The 21082-nt window shown below is 40.7% G+C and overlaps 1 protein-coding gene across 9 annotated transcripts in view; it reads left to right on the top strand.

Moving 5' to 3' along the window:
• lig3 (ligase III, DNA, ATP-dependent) overlaps window positions 1–18311 on the top strand; it is a 68459-nt gene extending 50148 nt beyond the window's left edge. For all 9 annotated transcript variants that reach the window (XM_072589431.1, XM_072589433.1, XM_072589434.1 and 6 more), the window contains 4 exons: window positions 1017–1170; window positions 2056–2156; window positions 3551–3625; window positions 16492–18311. In XM_072589431.1, coding sequence (XP_072445532.1) covers window positions 1017–1170; window positions 2056–2156; window positions 3551–3625; window positions 16492–16725 — 564 coding nt within the window. In that variant the 3' untranslated portion in view covers window positions 16726–18311. The remainder of the gene's footprint in view (window positions 1–1016; window positions 1171–2055; window positions 2157–3550; window positions 3626–16491) is intronic.
• The last annotated feature ends 2771 nt before the right edge of the window (window positions 18312–21082 follow it).

Genomic DNA, 21082 nt, shown 5'->3' with positions numbered 1-21082 from the left:
TTTAACAGTGGGTCATGTTGGAATTTTTTTGACATAACGTGCATGAATAATGTTACTTTAATAGAGCAATTTGTATTCTCTCACAAAATATACAGGGAAAGTAAATTTTAATGAAATCATAGATTAATTATGGACAGTAAGTTAAATTTGCATGATTGAGATGTTTTAAATGGTAATTATTAAATGTTTGTTCCATGTGCAAGTTGTATACACTGAATAACATTGAGTTTAAATTGTGATGAGAAGATTTGGGTGGGTGCGGGGTGTGGGCATGCTAGAGTTTGGCAGAACTCTGCAGCAGACATAGCTTCTTTGGAGCTCACGACCCTAAATGTCAGCTGGTGACCCCACTTGGGGTCATAACTCAACCCTGGGAAGCTCTGTCCAAGGATTTTGCAGATTCATTACAACATTGTAAAATTGGGAGTTTGACTTGACTCTGGTATTGGAATGTGATGCTGACCAGCTTTTCCGTGTCCATTGTTGTGCTACTGTTGTGGAGGCTTGGAGAAGACAGGCAGAGGGAGGGCGAGGGAGAGAATGATTTGAAAGAGCTGTGCTTGGTACATTGAGATTTGTCTATGCAGGGAGTCCAGTGATGAAAATATTCTTGGGCATTAATCGTGTGTTGGGTTCAGTGAAGTTTTCCAACTAATTCCTGCCATTATAGTCTAATTACAAACAATGTTTAAAATTTTGATTGTCCATTTTCATATCATTTTATTTAAAACATTAAATCAGGAATTGCCAAAATTAGGCCCCATGAGGGATAGTGAGCTGGAATTTTGGGCTTGTGAACTCTGAGGCAGGAACACTACTCCTCTCTAGCAGGAATTCTACCCTGCTCTCTGCTCCTAGGAGCCTGTTTAGCTATTCTGAGTTCTCCGAGTGGTTGTGACATTAGCAAATCTTGAAATGGGGTCACAGTGAGGATATGTTTGGAAACTCTGTATTACCCACAATTACTTTTCGAATTCCCTCTTTTACTAAGCTTTTCAATAAACTTGCTTTTTTAGGAATTGTACAGGGTTTCAAAAGAGAAGACTGATATTGTTGTGACTTCTGGGAAAGATGATGATGAGTGGTCCTCTGGTGGTTCATCAAAACTGACGTCACAGGGTTCAAAAGCTCCTTTCAAATTATCTGGGAAGAAAATTAAGAGCCAAGAAGGTGAGTGAGTGTCTCCTTGTTCATTACTGTATTTCGAGAAACAACCTGATATAGTGGCTTAGACCTTAGGACAAGGGAATCCAGTCTGGACTAATGGGCAGCCTGTTACTTTTCACCCTTATAAAATAAAAGGAGACAGACTCTTTTATGTGGTACCTGTCATGACTTCAAGACATTGCAAAGCACTTTAGAGCCAATAACTACTCTCCTAAGAGTAATAATGGTTATACTTTAGGAAATGTGGACGCCTGTCTGGATTCATAATAACCATGTAAGAGTAATGAGGTGAATCATTAGCCAAAGTGTTTCAGTAATATTGCTTGAGGTATTTGTGCTGTTCAGGACACTGGAGAACTTGTTGATCCTCTTCAGAGAATGAAATGTGATGTTTTAGATATACCTGAAAGGCAGACCCTTTTTACCTAAAAAGCACTGCTTAAGACATCACTGCATTCTCTCAGTACAGCACAGGTTTTAAACACTAGAAGATAACTGTATTTTAGAGTCCAAGTCCACACTTTGTAAGAGTTTTATTTCAGTTCATCACACTCCATAAAGCTCACACCAAACTGGTTACTGTCTCCCTATATTTATGCAACCAGTTCAGACCAGATTAATCTTTAATTGACATAGCCATTACTTCTTTCCTCATTCCATTAGACCTCTGGGATTCCTTCAGACTTTTATGAACTGGGAACAACTAAATGCACAATTATAGTGTGGAAAGTGACAGAAGTGAGCATCTCTGCTTTACATGCCTGATCTATACAAATTACTGGAAAATTTTACTAGCTACACAAAGACCATTCCGCTCAATTAAAACTTTTTTTCAGTTTTTTAATGTATTATTGCAAAAATTTCCATTTCAAATTCTTTCTTTTGTAGCTAACCATACTTCCAAAAAATCGCCACCTGTACCTTCAGATTCCTCAGCAGCAAGGGGGGTGAAGCGGAAATTAACAGCAGTTGAACCAAATGGAAAGAAGGTGAAGCTCTTTTCTTAATAAATCTTTACCCCTGTATGTTATTTCCGATTTATATTTTACAGATAATGCCCTGTAAGAACTAGAGGAAAAGGATTGGTACCTGTGCTTTCCACATAGGTGTCAGTTGTCACTGTACTGCCTTGTAGAAGAGTTGATATGATTTGATTTATTGTAGTCACATGTACCTAAGTACAGTGAAATGCTTTGTTTTGCAAGCAGTACAGGCAGATCATAGCAAACAAGAACCTGTTGGTGAGTGGCTCAAGCTTCTGTATTTTCTGCCTGATGGAGAAGGTTGAGGACAGCATTATGGGAAATCACGTGCTTCCCTAGGGAGAGAGGCCACAGACTTTAATAGGCTGTTGGTGCCTCAGTAATCAATACTGTTTTGTTGAAGTATGAGCACTGATCCAGACCACGTTTGTAAAATTTTCTCTGATGACACTAGGATTATCCACTGAGTACTTGAGCTCTAGATACCAGTGATATACTAGCTTCCTCCTCAATCTGTACAGAGTTAGTTATTTGCAGTGCACCTCTAGGAGCACAATGAGTTCAGTCCCCTTTTCTAAGAAGGGCCCAGAAATTAGTTGGAATTCCCAATCCTAACAGGACTGTATCTAGGATTTGGGTGATGAGAGAATCTAGCTTTGCTAATCGCATTCCATTGCCAAATATATGCCAAAACTTTGGCATGGACTGAAAGGGCTTTTTTCTGTGGTTGTAGACCTCTATGACTTTCACTTAGGCCAGTGTAGGAAAATTATTGGTGTTTGTGAGTGTATTAGCAAGACATCAAAAAGAAGTAGAGGAGGAGTAGGTGTAGGAAAGAAACTTTGGCGCAAAGGTAAACCCATGCTGTCTTTTGAGTGGATTTTGAGCTTGTTGTGGTCCTTTTATTGGCAGATTTGTTTTAGATTGAGAAACAAAGACCCGAATGTTTAAATTGCATTAAGACAAAGAAAAATTGAAAGCAGCGTTTGAAATTATACCGAGCTTACCTTTTAAACAACATGGATTGTCAGAAAAAAAGGGCAGGAAGGAATTTGTTGAGTTTTCAGATCCTGAGAAGGAATGAGATAATGTGATGCGTCTTAATTTCATTCCATTTTGCAGTGACCTGTTCATTGACCACAAAGATATCAATACTGTGCTTAATATAGTAAGATAATTAAAAGTGAGGTCTTAAGTACCTCTGTCCACCCCTGTTCTAGGTTGCTGATCTCTTCTGACGACCTCTGCTCCAAGAAACAAGGTTTTATTAAGTTGGCACATATGAGCACTCAACTACTCATAAAGAAATCTGGTTAAAATACACCTTGCAACCTCCAGAGTTTAACTGAAAGTATCTTTTTATTTACTTAACTTGGCCTGTGTTTTATTTCTCTCAACAGACCGCATCACCCATAACTGAAAAGAGTAACGGCTCCTTGCTTTCCAGCCCATCTACGTCATCTTCTTCCAACCAGGTACTCAATTATTATTTTTTTGGAAGGAAGACGTTCTGCTCACATTTTGCAATATGATAACGCTGCTGTTTACTTTGTGATATTCACACTGGTTCTAACATTGCCTTGGATCCACTTTCCTTGGTGGTCGCAAGACCTTTTAGCATTTTGAAAGGAATTGATGGAGTTAGTGGGGAGAAACTGTTTTTGCTATTGGTGGAATCTTAAGACACTGCAACATGACTTTAGAATCAAAGTCCAGCTATTCAGGAGAGAATTTAGTTTTCACTTCATTCAGGAACCTGTAGAAGTGCTGAATTTTCATCCTCAGGAAACATTAGCTGTGTCCTTGATTAATAACAGTTGACAGGATTTTGCAAGCAACGTAAAAGAGGATATAGTACCAAGGCAGGTGGATCAATGTCCTGTTTTGGCTTCCTTTAATTGAAAAGAAGACCATCTTGAATTCTTGTGCTCCACTGAATGTACATTTTTGTTGTTCATTCACAAGATATGGGTATCACTGGCCAGACCAGCATTTGTAATTGTCTCTACTTGGGCAGTTTAGAATCAACCACATTGCTGCAAATTGCATATACAGAGAAACCTTGATTTTCTGGATTTTGGATTATTGGACAAGGTGCAAGGTCCCGATGCTTGGCTTTGATTAACTAAACAAAATACTCCAAGCCCGTGTCCTTTGGATAATCAAGGTTCCTCTAGGCCTTCCTTAAAGGGCATTAGTGAACCAAATGGTTTTCTTCCCCTGACAATTGTCAGTGGTCGCCATTAGACTCTTAATTCTAGATTTTTAATTGAATCCAAATTTCTGGTATGGTAGGATTCAAACATGTCCTGGGTGACTGGATTAATAGTGTTGCAGTAGTAACTTGTCCTTGGCCACATGCAGGTATCATTCTCAAGATATCTCTGGATCCAATTGTCTGATGAGTCAACCATCATTCTTTTTCTTTTGTTTATGTAACTTCTTTCCCTTCTCCTTGTCAGGAACCAGAAAGAGACAAACAACTGAATTTCTTTTGTTTCTCCCTATCTTCTGTTTGTAAGCAGAGTGGATTAATTTTTTTTGAATGACTGGGGTATACTTCCCAAATCACTTTTTTTATGAAGTCAGGAGTCCCATTTGCTAATATGTGGCCCATATCACTCTAAACCCTCCTATTCATACACCCATCCAGGTACCTTTTTGAATGCTGTTACTGTACTAGTCTCTGACGGCTCATTCCATACGTCATCCTCTGTGTGAAAAAGTTGCCCCTTACGTCTCTTTTAAGTCTTCCTCCCTCAGCTTAAACTTATGCTGTCTAGGTTTGGACTCTCCTTCCCTGGGAAAAAGACTGTGGCTATCCAGTCTATGCATGCCGTCATGATTTTAGAAACATGAGTGGGAGTGGATGAGTGGGAATGTTTCCGTGTTGTACATCTCTGACTCTTGAGTGGCCTTGCATCACGCGCATGCACACCCCTTCCACACATCCATGCACACACACTCCCATACCCCTCCACACACTACATGCAATCACACCCCACACCCATACCCCCCCGCACACACAGAATTTTCTATTTATGAACATTAGTTGGTACAGATCTTCAAACAAAGTCAGAGTTCAGATGACTGAAGTCAGGCATTGTAGAATTCCTTTGAAGTTGTGGATAAGGCAGCAAGATGGCAATGCCAGTAGACAAAGTTTTGCTTTTTGTTTGCTTTTCGAGGAATTCAATACTCTTCAAAAGCAAGTTGGAAGTCCCTGACCTTGAGACAGGTGTATCTGTTGATCTGGAGTCTGTTGCATTCTTGGCAATAGGTCTCCGATTAATTTAATGACCCAAATGTCTGATTAAAGCTATCTGGAATTCTTCAGGAGCTTCAGTCACATATTGCTGACCGTGAACAGATAATGGTGGCCATTAAAGAGCTATTCATGTTAGTGAAAGACTTTGCATCCCTGGAACAGATCCATTGAACACTCTAAAGGGGTAGATAGTTGCATACAATGAGTCTGAAACAACAACAGAAATTGCTGGATAAGGTCAGCAGATCTGGCAGCATCTGTAGAAACAAAACAGTTCATGTTTCGAGTCCAGTGATCCTCCTTCAGAATTAATAGCATCTAAGGAAAAAGTGATATTTATCTTCATGATAGGGGAAGGGATGAAAGTGAGGGAGCAGTTGGCGGAGATGGAGTCCACATAGGAGGAGAGGAGAAGGGTTAAGTAGGCAAAGTGGTTGTTGTAGTTAGCCGGCCCTGAAGAAGGGTTATACCCAAATTGTTTTCCACTTCTTGATGCTGCCTGGCTTGCTGTGTTCTTCCAGCCACCTGCTTGTCTACTTTGGATTCCAGCATCTGCAGTTTTTATTTGTTTCTAAGGAAGAAAATAAGCAAGATAGGTGATAATGGGAATGATGAATGAGTGAGAATAGGTTGGCTGTGCTGAAAGTAGCCCAGCCCATGTGATGACAGGACCTAGGGTGTGGGAGTGGGGATAAGACTTGGAAGGAGGTGATCAGGCTGTAAAATTATTGAACTTACATTGAGTCATGAAGGCTGCAGGGTCCCCAAGTGGAAAATGAGATGATGTTCTTCCAGCTTGTGCTCAGCCCACTGGAGTTCTGCAGCAGGCCTGTGACACATGTTAGCCAGGAAGCATCGGCAGCTTTCCTGATGAAGAGCTTATGCTCGAAACGGCAACTCTCCTGCTCTTTGGATGCTGCCTGACTGGCTGTGCTTTTCCAGCACCACACTTTTTGACTCTGATCTCCAGCACCTGCAGTCCTCACTTTCTTCCAGGGAACGTTGCCAGGCAGCTGGAAGCTTGGGGTCACTTACAGACAGAATGTAATATTCCAAATGCAGTCACCCAGTCTGCATTTTCTCTCTCCAGTCAGAGGAGCATTGTGAGCAGCTAATCCAGTAGTTTGGATTGTGTGATGTGTAGGTAAATAGCTGCACCTGGAAGGTGTATTTGGGGTCTTGGCTTATGAGGAGGGAGAAGGTAAACGGGCAAGTGTTGCACCTTCTGTCAGGGGAAGTAAGAGGTGTTGGGAGCGGCGGAAGAGTGGATCAGGGTGTCCAGAGGGAATGGTCCCTAGGGAATGCTGACAGGGGAGGGAAATATGTGTCTGGTGATGGTGGAAATGGTCACCTTTGAAACCTTTCGATGTGGAGCTTGGTGGGGTGTAAAGTGAAGACCCTATCATTGTTATTGTACGTCACATCTCAGCGATGTGCATCACTTCTCAACTGTATTCCTCAGCTGTTCTAGTCACATCCTGGGGTCCCAACTCAGTACCATGCACCGCCACATGCAAGCTCTCAACCTCTCTCTCCATCAGAATCACCTCCCGCTATCTCAAATCTGTCCTGAAGAAGGGTCACTGGACTCAACATGTTAACACTGTTTTCTCTCCACAGATATTAGCAGGCCTGCTGAATTTCTTTCGCAATTGCTGATTTTATTTCAGATTTACAGCACGCTTTGTTATTTATATCAATGATTTGAATGTGAATGCAAGAGGTATGCTTAGATAGTTTGCAGATGACACCAAGATTGATGGTGTAGTGGACAGTGAAGAAGATTACCTCCAAGTACAACGGGACCTTGATCAGAGGACAAATGGGCCAACTGCTGACAAATGGAGATTAATTTAGATAAATGTCAGGTGCTGCATTTTGGTAGGGGAAATCAGGGCAGGACTTATACACTTAATGGTAACATCCCAGGGAGTGTTGCTAAACAAAGAGACCTTGGGGTGTAGGTTCATACTTCCTTGAAAGCGGTGTTGCGGGTAAATGGGGGCATTTGGTACACTTGCCTTTATTTGTCAGTACATTGAGTATAGAGTTGGGATTTCATGTTGTGGCTGTACAGGACATTGGTTAGGTCAGTTTTGGAATGCTGTATTCAACTCTGGTCTCCTTGCCTTGGGGAAGATGTTGTGAAACTTGAAAGGGTTCAGAAAAGACTTACAAGGATGTTGCCAGGATTGGAGGGTTTGAGCTACAGGGAGAGGCTGAATAGGCTTGGAATGTTTTCCCTGGAACATTGGAGCCCAAGGAGTGACCTCAGAGGTTTATAAAATCATGAAGGACGTGGATAGAGTAAATACACAAGGTCTTATCCCCAGGGTAGTTGAGTCCAAAACTAGAGGATATAGGTTTAAGGTTCGAGGGGAAAGATTTAAAAGGGATCTAAGAGGCACTTTTTTCACGCAGAGGGTGGTACGTGTATGGAATGAGCTGCCAGAGGAAGTGGTGGAGGCTGGTACAATTACAACATTTAAATGGCATCTGAATGGGTACATGAATAGGAAGGGTTTTTCAGGATATGGGCCAGATGCTGGCAAACAGAAGTAGATTCAATGTAGAATGTCTGTTTGGCAGGGTTGAGTTGGACTGAAAGGTCTGTTTTCGTACTGTGAATCTCAGTGACTCTATATGCAATTTTTTGGTGGTCTGTTGTTCCACAATGACTCATGTAACTGAGCCTGGCCCAGAGACCATTGTTCAGAGTTCTCTTTGCTTCATTGTTTTACAGTATGTCCAAACAATAACAGGTGTGAGCTCTCTAGGCACATCCCTTGACAATCCACTATTTGAAGCTTATGGAGTTTTGGCCATCTTTATAAGTCATGTCATCTCTAGTAGCCATTTAAAAAGTCCAGCACAATAAATTCCTTTAATTAAAATAATGTTTAGCAATTTTGTAATAAGCTTCTTTGTTCCTGTGGTCAGGATGCCCCTAAAAACATCAACTATTGCTGGGAGTGAGTTTTGTGTTTCCAGCAATGCTCTGGTACCTTCTTGCGAATGTCCATAGTGAACGTCAACAGGCTATTCAATACAAATCTCTCATTCCCTATCCAGCAGTGTAGACTGGATACTGATTAAATGTAGGAATTTTTCCTCAGAAGCATTAAGGCTTAAACTAGGTCTGACTTATAGAAGCTAGAAATTGTCCCTGGGATCTATTTGGATGAATTGAACAGACATTATAGACCAGTGAGCCTGACCTCGGTAGCGGGCAAGTTGTTGGAGAGAATCCTGAGGGACAGGGTGTACATTTATTTGGAAAGGCAAGGACTGATTAGGGATAGTCTGCATGACTTTGTGCATGGGACATCATGTCTCACAAACTTGATTGAGTTTTTTGAAAAAGTAACAAAAGATTGATAAGGGCAGCGCAGTAGATGTGATCTATATGGACTTCAGTAAGGCTTTCAACAAGGTTTCCCATGGGCGACTGATTAGCAAGCTTAGGTCTCATGGAATACAGGGAGAACTAGCCATTTGGATACAGAACTGGCTCAAAGGTGGAAGACAAAGGGTGGTGGAGGGTTGTTTTTCAGACTGGAGGCCTGTGACCAGTGGAGTGCCACAAGGATCGGTGCTGGGTCCTCTACTTTTTGTCATTTACATAAATCTTTTGGATGCGAGCATAAGAGGTACAGTTAGTAAGTTTGCAAATGACACCAAAATTGCAGGTGTAGTGGACAGCGAAGATGGTTACCTCAGATTACAACAGGATCTGGACCAGATGGGCCAATGGGCTGAGAAGTGGCAGATGGAGTTTAATTCAGATAAATGCGAGGTGCTGCATTTTGGGAAAGCAAATCTTAGCAGGACTTATACACTTAATGGTAAGGTCCTAGGGAGTGTTGCTGAACAAAGAGACCTTGGAGTGCAGGTTCATAGCTCCTTGAAAGTGGAGTTGCAGGTAGATAGGATAGTGAAGGCGGCGTTTGGTATGCTTTCCTTTACTGGTCAGAGTATGGAGTACAGGAGTTGGGAGATCATGTTGCGGCTGTACAGGGCATTGGTTAGGTCACTGTTGGAATATTGTGTGCAATTCTGGTCTCCTTCCTATCAGAAAGATGTTGTGAAACTTGAAAGGGTTCAGAAAAGATTTACAAGGATGTTGCCAGGGTTGGAGGATTTGAGCTACAGGGAGAGGCTGAACAGGCTGGGGCTGTTTTCCCTGGAGCGTTAGAGGCTGAGGGGTGACCTTATAAAGGTTTACAAAATTATGAGGACCATGGATAGGGTAAATAGACAAAGTCTTTTCCCTGGGGTTGGAGAGTCCAGAACTAGAGGGCATAGGTTTAGGGTAAGAGGGGAAAGATATAAAAGAGACCTAAGGAGCAACTTTTTCACGCAGAGGGTGGTACATGTATGGAATGAGCTGCCAGAGGAAGTGGTGCCGGCTGGTACAATTGCAACATTTAAGAGGCATTTGGATGGGTATATGAATAGGAAGGGTTTGGAGGGATATGGGCCAGGTGGGACTAGATTGGGTTGGGCTATCTGATCGGTATGGACAGGTTGGACCGAAGGGTCTGTTTCCATGCTGTACATCTCTATGACTCTATTAGCCTGAGCCTTTACTCATTTAAGGCATTGAGATAAACAAAATGTCCCAGCTGCGGAGGCTTTCAACTTTTGTCATTGTGGTGATGTGGTAATATCCTTCCTCATTCTTTGTGTTTCTAGAAATCACTGCTCTGCTGTTCTGTTGAGTATCCTTTTTTGGCTGTGCAAATGAAGCTTGATTGCTTAACATGCTTTACTCAGATGGTTTCTTGATGTTGCAACATGAATGATTGTAAAGCTGCCTTATTTCTTATCTATAAAGAGGATCTATTCCCCAGCACATTTGTTGAGAAGTTATATTTTTCTATAAATCTGTGCACCTTGTGCTGCAAAATTGAAGAAAGTTTCAAGTTTCCTTTCGAGCACAGTAGCTGAAAATAGGCCTTAAAGTATCAACAAGTGCATTCACATAGCTGATACAATCTACATAGATACCGATAACCTTGGACTGAGGTGGACAAGGTCATAATCCTAGTGTTGTTTGATTTTTGACCTTTTTAAAAAGAGATTGGAGATTTCACTTGATAACTTAAGGAGTGACATAGCATGTTCAGGATTTTAAAACTCTTACTGTAACAAATGACTTAATAGCTTTTACTTTTGTTTAGGCAATTAAAACAACAGTAAGCAATATTCCCCTTTTATATTTACCTTGCATTACACTCTCTGTGGAATTATGTTCCTGAAAGCAATTGGCCCACTGTTGCTGTCACTTATAATAAGTTCCTGCATCCTTGTTTCACTAAATAGTAACTTTGAGTAACTATTTCCAAGTGCTTTTTAGATTTTGGAAAGATTCTTTAAATCCAGCACCTACAATAAAGCCTGTTACAGCGATTCTTGTCCCTGACTAAGACAAAGGAAATCTTCCAGAATCCACAGAGACTTCAGGATGTAACTCTGACATCTGACTGTACGAGTTTGCCAACTAGTTTCTCTCTGCTGATCACACGTAACCCCTACTGTCTCAGTGTGATTTGTTGGGAAGCTGGTAGCTGGATCTTGGAAGTAGCTTCCTCTATCCTCTTCCCCAAGACAAAGTGAAACACATTAACTGTGCATTTGGATAGAGGAGCTAATTAGCTATTTTTCACCCTAACTCTCCTTTCATCTTGAAAGTAAGTTTTCTTTCTTTAATCATGGGATGTAGGCAGTATTTGTTACCCATCCCTAGTTGCCCTTATGGTTGTAGTGAGCTGCTTCTTGGTCTGCGCCAGTCCATTTGGTATAGGTTGAATCACAATGCCACTAAAGGAGGGATTTCCAGGTTTTTGACCTAGCAACACTAGGTGATATATATGTATGTCTGGATAGTGAGTGGCTTGAAGGGGAACTTGCTGGTGGCGATCTTCCATGTATCTGCTGCCCTTGTCCTCCTGGTGTTAGTTGCAAACGTGCTGTCTAAGGAGACTTGGTGAATTTCTGCAGTGCATCTTGTAGATGGTGTATATTGCTATTAGTCAGCATCGGTGATCGAGGGAGTGAATGTTTGTGGATTTGGTGCCAATGAAAAAGGCTGCTTTGTCCTGGATGAAGTCAGAAGTCACATGCCACCAGGTTATAGTCCAACAGGTTTATTTGAAATCACAAGCTTTCCTAGTGCTGCTCCTTCAGCATAACTGCTTACTACATGATGCTATTAACATTTTTCTGCAATTTAGGAGACTTGCATTGTAAATTTAAGTCTTGCTGCTGTTATCTTGAAGCACCTTGTACCCTCCCAGTAAAACAATCCAAGCCTTCTTTGGCAACTGAGTCGCCCACACTCACTATCGAGCAGGCTTCAGAATAGATCAGCTGACCCCTTCATTTAAAACAAAGCCCCCAAAACTCAATCTCATGAATCTCTTAATTGTAACAACATTTTCTGAGATTTGAGCCGACTGGTCAACCAGAGTGTGCAGCGAAAAGAGTATTGTCCAGTATTGTTTTCAAAGATGCAAATAAAATAACAGTGCTGTACTTCCAGTACATGCATGCATTCAACAACATGCTGCTGTCTGTTTTAGTTCCCTGACATCAATGAAACATTAACAACAACAAAAAAAAAGTAGTTGCTCGAACAGTTTAGCAAGTCTGGCATCTGTGTAGAAAAATCAGAGTTAATATTTCTGGTCCAGTGACCGTTACTCAGAAGAATGATCTGATCTATAATAACAAGAATCATAGGGGTTCCTTGAGTTAAAATGGTAGTTCTCACTGTTGTTGAAGCTGCCTTGGCACTAATCCATTACCAGGTCTTGAGCACTCGTCCCAGTGATATTCCAGTATAACTTTGCTGACAGCTGAACTACTTCCTACTCAGCTCCACAAAACCTACAGTGAACATGTTAGCAATGAATTGATGATAAGCTGTTTGTTGCATGTTCACTCACCAAATCTAGTACGTAAAACTCTTTTAATTCATAAAGTCCAACAGTATCACCATACTTCTAATGGGGCAAGGATGAAAGGGGAATCCCTAAGTCTTGTTCTGCTCATCATAAGGGCTTTAGATAAAGCCTGTTTTCTGAACTGGCAAATAGAGATGCAGCTAATGTGAAATTCCATATCAATTGGAATTGAGACAGTTGGCATAAATGGTTTTATTCACATATACACAAAAACAAAGTTGGTGGAATAATATTCAGTCAGACAGAGGGAAAATATTTTTGTTTTCTGGCATTGTAAGAGTATGATTTCAGTTTGTCTTTTGTGTCTCTACTTTGTATTTGTAACATTGATTGATTTTAAAATGCTCTGATCCACAATAGGATTTATAGTAGTGTGGAGAGAATGTGTAGGTTAACACACTGTAAACATGAATGTAAGGTTTATGATTGTGAACAGATCTCTTTGTTATACTCATTATTAAATAGAGTTTTGGTTTGTCTGGTCAGTTTAAATGGAGCTTATCAAATGTTGGTAAAACCAAGGAAATATGAGAATTCTACAGTGATGAAGCAAAAACAGATTTAGATTGGTGTCTTTGATTTAGAACCTTCATGTCAGTTGTAGTACCATAAGAAGCTCTTCAGTGCTTTGAGTCAGTATAGCTCTCTGAAGCAGTCTAGTCAGTCACACTCCTTCCACTCCATTCCTGCAGACCTGCAAGTTCATTTCCTTCAAATGCTTACCTCATTTCCTTGAAAGTGTTCATTGTCTCTGCTTTCACCTTCCTCGTAGGCAGAGGTTTCCAAGTTGCTAACACTCATTGTGTTAATTTAAAATAAAATTCTTCCTCCTGTTCCTTTTGTTTCTCCTCTTGCCTAAATCTACATCCCCATGTCCTTGTGCCAGGTGATGAAGAATAGTTTTTCCTTTGTTGACCTTTGTAGTAGTTGTAATGAGGTCAGCCAGGTGGACCTCATAGAATATGAGTTCCCTGACTGGTCCAATCAGGGAGCCCTAGATGACTGATAAGACCTGGAGTGTCAGAGGTTCTGTTCACTCCGAGAGCAGGCTCTGAGGGAACTGGATCAGTGTTAGGGACTCTCCACATGTAAATAAAGGCAGACTTAGTTATGGGATATTGGCCTCCGTGGAGTTACTTTAACTTCATCAAAACCTGTCATAATTTTATAGACCACTGTCCAGTCTCCCCTCAATCTGCTTTTTCCCAAGAGGAATAAGCTCAGCTGCTTCAATTTAAAATTTATTGTTGAAATCTCCAATTTTTGGGGAACTTCTGGTAAATCTTCTCTGTATCCTTTGAAGGATCTTAACATCCTTCCTACAGGGGTGAGCAGACTGAATACAATACTTTGGGTGTGACCTAAGTCAAATTTTTCTAAAGTTTCAGCATAATTTCCATGCTGTTGTACTCAAAGCATCTATTTATAAAGCCCAAGTTTGAATATTCTTTCTGTTACAATCCTGCTGATGACCATTAATGAAGAGAGAAATCTTAACACCTCATGATTGACTGAACAACATGCACAATTTTGCATTTTTATGCCAGAACAAATTTTATTATTTATGAAATTAACCAAGTTAGATCACATGGGATTCAGGGTGAACTTGGATACAAAATTGGCTTTGCGATAGGAGACAAAGGGTGATGGTGGAGAGTTGTTTTTTGGAGTGGAGACCTGTGACACAAGGATTGGTACTGGGTCCACTTTGTTTGTCATTTATATAAATGATTTGAATGTGAATATAGTAGGTATGGTTAGTAAGTTTGCAGTGATGTAGTGAACAGTGAAGGTGATTACCTATGATTACAAAGAGATCTTGATCAATTGGGCTGAGGAGTGGCAGATGGAGTATAATTTGGACGAATGCGAGGTATTGCATTTTGGTAAAACAGACAAGGGCAGGACTTATACAATTAATGGTAAAGCCTGGATAGTGTCGTAGAACAGAGAGACCGAGGGATTCAAGTACATAATTCTTTGAAATTTGCATCACAGGTAAACAGGGTGGTTAAGAAAGTGGTTAGCATGCTTCCCTTCATTGCTCAGAACTTTGAGAATAGGAACTGAGATGTTGTGCTGCGTTTGTAGAGGATATTAATGAGGCCTCTTCTGGAGTATTGTCTGCAGTTCTGGTCGCCCTGTCATAGAAAGGATGTTATTAAACTGGATATTATTATTATTATTACCAGGATATTGCCAAGAATGGGGAGCTTGAGTTGTAAAAATAGACTGGGTAGGCTGGAACTTTTTTCACTGAAACGTAGGAGGTTGAGTGGTAACCTTATAGAAATGGTAGATGCGAGTGCAGTTACAACATTTAAAAGACATTTGGATAAGTACATGAATAGAAAGGGTTTGGAGGAATATGGATCGAATACAGATGGGTGGGATTAGTTTAGTTTGGAAACATGGTCAGCATGGACTAGTTGGACTGAAGAGTCTGTTTCCAAGTTGCATGACTCTATATCTCTATGAATGGATGAAAAGAATGTAATATTATAATTTATGAAGACTTCTATACATTGACTTCAACTTAATGGTTCTGCTCAGATAGTTCCTTTATCTTACAAAATTTTGAAGGTCCATTCACTTTAGTGACCAACTCAGAAGTATGCCACAGCCCTGTATACTTACTCGAATTCTTCTTGGTATTCCAGCTACCCTCTCTCAGGTATGAAATTTCACGGGGGTCCTTTCATTTAAGTTTTGACAAATTATGTTCCATTTTTGTTTGAAGGCTTCTGGACGATGAACCATTAAGTTCAAGCATGCGCTTCACTGCCTTCTTGATTCGGGATTTATACAAGGGGATCCTATTGGCTCTTCATAACATAACTGGTGCTCCAGCTGATTCCCAGCTCATGGCAGATGCTTTCTCTCTGCCTGTCCCTAGCTAACAGACTATTGGCCACTTGCTTTTTGAGTAAACACATGCAGGTAAATTAAACAGAAAAATTTTAATCTCCCTGCTTATCTCTATGGCAGCATGACATTCTTTTGAATAATGCAGCAGAAATGCAAATTCTTATTTACTTTCCACACAGCTCTTTGATTTTGTAATGTATATGAATAATTTCTTATACTCTAATGGAGTATGCAAGTCACTCTCAGAATTGCTAGCATACATTAATAATGATGGGCATCCACAAAGAGATTCAAAATTGGATCAGCCCTTGTTCAATATTTACCCATGATCAATTGTGACCTTGTAGGATAACACTGATTAACTACATTCAGAACTGTTCAATTTGTGTTTACTTCAGATGTACTAATTTCTTAAACAGTTGTTTGTGATCATCTCCCATTTAACTTCGGTTGCCAAAGCACATTCTAAAAGATGAACTAAAACTGACTGCAACATTTTTAAACAATCTTTGTATTTTCTGCCATTTTCAAAAATCTATGGGAATACCCAGAGGTCCCCTTGTTCTTGTAAACTCTTTCCAAGGTATCATTTAGTCTCTATAAAGTTGTCTTAATAGTCTTCCATTAAGTTGAAGTATTACATTCTGACCCCTTCTGCTAAACCTATAACTTCACACTTCTCTGTATTAAATTTCTCCTGTCTGTCATCCTCTTGTCTGAAAAATAATCAAATCCTTTTTTTAAAATTTCCTGCCTGTAAGCCACCTTTACCTTAGTTCACGCTGACCCTCTTATTCCATGAGATACAGTTTTATTAAACTCCCTCTTAGGTGGTTCTTTCCCAAATTCTTTCTTAAAATCCATTTGGATAACATCCATTGCATTCCCTTTGCCAACTTTCTGTTACTTCAAATTTCTGTTGACTATCCATTATAACTCAAAACTTTTTCAAGTTTCTGTTGACTTTTTAAAATGGCTATTGTTGATAAAGACTTGCCCGTCATCAACATTGAACTAATTGATTGGACATTACGAGGACCTTCCTTAAGTAAGGATAAATATTTGCCAACCTCCAATCCTCTGGAACTTCCCAGGTGTGTTATTGCTGTTTTTAGTTCACTGAATTTGAGCTGGACATTGCATTTTATATTTAATGGTAAATAAAACTAAGGAAAGTCTTTCAGAGGCTTTGAGAAATTGAGACCTCCCTTACTTACAGAATACTGTTTTTCCTCAGACCCTGCTGAACATATTTACTGGAGTAAAGCTTTATTTGCCCACATCAGTGCAAGATTACAGCAAACTCCGACGATACTTCATTGCATATGATGGTGACCTGGTTACAGAATATGACCTGGCTACAGCAACACATGTGGTTGGTGAAACAAAGGATAATATACATGCGTCAAAGGTCTCTGTGAATTGGATCTGGGAGTGCATCAAGAAAAGGAGACTGGTCCCACCGTGCTGAGAGATATCACTCTATGGTTTTCCAGCTCAAAAGTGGTAAAGATCTCAAATTTGAGATTTAAGTACTTATCCCAAGAAATTTTAGACTTATAATTAGGACTTATGGAATGAATGATACTAGCACATTGGAATTCTGTGCTTGGTATCATGTATACATCTGTAGACTTGCCTAGTTGGAAGAACAATGCAAAGAGGTTATGAAAGTGTTTTCACTTTACTTAATACCTTTTTCTGACAAATGGATGATTTCTGTACTGTGGTGCTGCACCTCACTATATTCAAGATGATGGGAATGTGCATTCCAATCAACAGGGCTTACGGACACTACATTACAGAACAAAGTATGAAAGGACAACTTCTCAAAGAGCGTTGGTTAGTGTTTAGCCTGGAGTCACTAAAAAATATTGTATTTTATTTGTGTTTAAGTTATCCAGTGCCCCTAAAGTCCATCAATTTGGAATAACTTTTGAAAATATAAATGCATTTGTATATAATGAGCTTTTGATTCTTGAGCTGTTTTTAAAAAAAAACATGAAACAAGACATGGTGGAAGATAAAGGTTCAGGTAAAACTTTACAAAATATATATTTTCCTCTCCTCAGTCCAATGCACTGTTGGATGTGCTGCTTAGTCATCTTCCAGTAATTGATCATTGGGTCTTTTGCGACATTTTTTGGTCTCAATCAAGTTGGGGATATCATAAATGACATCAGTCTTACTGGGCCTGAGTCCTTCCTGCTCTTGATCGCTCCACTGTTATCCCTGCAGGCATTAATTAATGATTTGGTTGTGATTTCTTAACCGGTGATGAAGTAGCAGCAGGACACCTGGATGAGAAATGTGTGGAATCATGCTCTGTGAGACTTGATACCTGCAAGGGACGATGTGGTGCAAGTCAGAGAAATGGGAAATAATTTCTCCACTTGTTTGAATATTTTAAATTTATTTCCCAATCCAGCCTATGAGCTACAGTTTACTTCATTTGGGCAGAAAAGGGCTTATATTAGTGTTGGATTTCTGTCACAGTATTCCAGCTTAGGCAGTCCATCAGGCAATCCCTTAAATTACCACTGTTAGGTTGATTGTTTATTTTAAGTTACTCTTACACTGCTACCACTTACTTCAACCACCAACTCCACAACAACCTTCCAATCATAATCTAACAGGTATCCAGTGAAATTCCATTTGCAATAATGTAAATAAGAATTTGGGCAGGGATTTTGGGCAAATGTTCCAAATTTCTTCTTATTTCTTCCCATTCCTCTCATTTGGCTAAGTTTTTCCCTCAGAGTTTGTCTAAGGGGAGTGATTCTTGTGTCCCCATGGTGACGTGTGTTTGCTGATTAACTTTGAAAAATTCAAAATGTATTTTGTTTTTAACCTGTTCAAACTTCAAGTAATTGCTTTTTACCATTTTCTGGGTTATTGGGAGGATCAGCATGTTGTGAACAATTGGTGCTGCCACATCTGTAAATAGTGTACTTTTCGAAACAAAACAGTCAAAACCAACTTGTCACCTCTTCGCGGATGTGTTTGATAGTGCAAATGAGGGGCCAAGTTAGGAATAAAAATACATTTGGGAACTGACTTCTCTGCAAACTGCTGGTTCTGTTCTTTGTCACACTGGCAGAGTTGGCCCTGAGGAAAACGTTGGGGGGGGGGGTTGGTGGAAACAGTGAAATGGAAGAAAGAAGGGTGAGAAATATCGATGCAGATGGAGAGAAAAATGAGGGAAGAGAAAGGATAAGGGTAGGTAGAAGGGAATTGGAGGAAAGGACAAAAAGAGAGTGAGGAAAAGGAAAGAAAATATAAGGATCATCGATGGTTACATGGGGACAGCAGACAGAATGGGCCAGTGTGATGGGAGAAGGGGAGGTGTGTGTGACAACGCTAATTTACTGAGAATAGTGGAGACCAAAGTTCATGAGATAAGGGGAAAAGTGGCAAGGGAAACATCCAACAGCATAACCTACTACAGACAGGCAAAGCAAATGGAAATTAAATAACTTTAAATGCATCATGTTATTTAAATGGAGAGAGTGTGCAGAAGGATTTAGATATTCTGAAATCATAAAGTTAGTAATGCAGATACAGTAAGTGACTGGAAAGTAGGTGGAATGTTGGTTACTTCAAGGGGAATAGAATAGAAAAGTACTGATATTTTGAAATTGGTGCAGTCCTTGGTGAGACCATATTTGGGTTTACTCCCCACTTGACTGGATGAGTAAAATTCAACAACATGCAAGATGCTTGACAGCATCCAGGACAAAACAGCCAGCTTGATTGGGCACCACATCCACTCCCTCCACTAACGATGCTCAGCAGCAGTGTGTACATTTTTGGTCTCCTCATTTAAGAAAAGTGATGAAAGGTGTCATCAACAGTGACCTGCTCAACAATAACTAACCTGCTCAGTGACGCCCAGTTTGGGTTCTGCCAGGGCCACTCAGTCCCTGACCTCATTACAGCCTTGGTTCAAACATGGACTAAAGGGCTGAATTCCAGAGGTGAAGGTGACAGCACTTGACATCAAGGGTGCAGTCAACCGAATGTGACATCAAGGAGCCCTATCAAAACTGGAATCAATGCGTATCGGGGGCGAACTCTGCTATTTGGAGTCATACCAGCACATAGGAAGATGGTTGTGGTTATTAGAGGTTAGCCATCTCAGCTCCAGGACATCTCTGCAGGAGTTTCTCAGAGTAGTGTCCCAGGCCTAACCATCTTCAGCTGATTCAGCAATGACTTTTCCGTCCATCATAAGGTCAGAAATCGGGATGTTCGCTGATGCTTACACAATGTTCAGCACCATTCACAACTTCTCAGGTACTGAAGCAGGTTATGTTCAAATGCAACAAGATTCGGACAAAATTCAGGTTTATCCTGACTAGTGGCAAGTAACATTTATGCCTGGCATTTGTGTAGCAATGACTGTTACCAATAATAGACGATCTGACCACCACCTCCATAACATTCAATGGCCTTACCATCATCCATCAACATCCTTGCATGTTACCATTGACCAGAAACCCATCCAGACTCATGACATAAACGGTGGCTACAAGAGCAGGTCAGAGGCTTGGAATACTTTGATTAGATTAGATTCCCTACAGTATGGAAACAGACCCTTAGACCCAACAAGTCCACACTGACCCTCTGAAGAGTAACCCACCCAGACCCATTCCCCTTATCTAATATTTACACCTGACTAATGCACCTGACACTATGGGCAATTTAGCATGGCCAATTCACCTGACCTGCACATCTTTGGATTGTGGGAGGAAACCGGAGCATCCAGAGGGAACCCACGCAGACATGGGGAGAATGTGCAAATTCCACACAGACAGTCACCCAAGGTTGGAATCGAACCTGGTCCCTGGTGCTGTGAGGCAGCAGTGCTAGCCACTGAGCCATCGTGCTGCTCCTATACTGTCAGCTTCTGATTGCCCAAAGCCTGTCCGCCATCTACAAGGCACAAGTCAGAAGTGTGATGGTATACTCCCCACTTGACTGGGTGAGTACGGTTCAACAACATGCAAGAAACTTGACAGCATCCAGGACAAAACACCCGGCTCGATTGGGCACCACATCCACTGCCTCCACTAACGATGCTCAGCAGCAGTGTGTACTTTGTACAAGATGCACTGCCTCAAAGATCCTTCAACAGCACCTTCCAAACCCAAGCCCACGTCCATTTCAGAGGACAGAGGCAGCAGAAACGGGAGAATGGCACCATCTGCAAATTCCCCTCCAACCACTCACCATCCTGACTTGGAAAGTATTACCATTCCTTCACTGTTGTAGGTCAAAATGTTGGAATTCCTTCCCTAAAGACATTGTGAGTCAATGTACAGTACATGGACTGCAGTAGTTTAAGAAGGCAGCTCACCACCATCTTCTCCAGGGTAACCAAGGACAGGCAATAATTGCTAGACAGCCAGCAGCACCCAAGTCCATGAGTGAATCAAAAACAAAAAAAAAGTATAAATATGTTAGGAGCAATTCAGAGAAGGTTTAATTGATTGATATACAGGATTTGGGGCTTTTCTTTAGAAGAAGGATTGGACAGGCTGGGTGTCCATTGAACTTCAGAAAAATGAATAGTGATCTTATTGAAACATATTACTTCCTGATGGAGCATGCATTTATCAGAAAAAGGCCTGACAGCTGCTTGTACCTTCTCTTCCATTCAATGAGATGACAGCTGATCCACTTACACTGCTGTGACCCTCAGATAAACTTTCACCTGCTTGCTTATCAAGTGTCTGTCTACCTCTGTTTCCACTGCCTTTGAGAAAGAAAGCGCCAAAGACCCATGACCCTCTGAGGAAATCCCTCATTTTCAAGTGAACCCTAGT

This window comes from Chiloscyllium punctatum, chromosome 19 (genome assembly GCF_047496795.1).
Source record: "Chiloscyllium punctatum isolate Juve2018m chromosome 19, sChiPun1.3, whole genome shotgun sequence".
NCBI lineage: Eukaryota > Metazoa > Chordata > Chondrichthyes > Orectolobiformes > Hemiscylliidae > Chiloscyllium > Chiloscyllium punctatum.
Note: the sequence above shows the minus strand (reverse complement) of the source record. Positions and strands in the feature narration are given on the sequence as shown.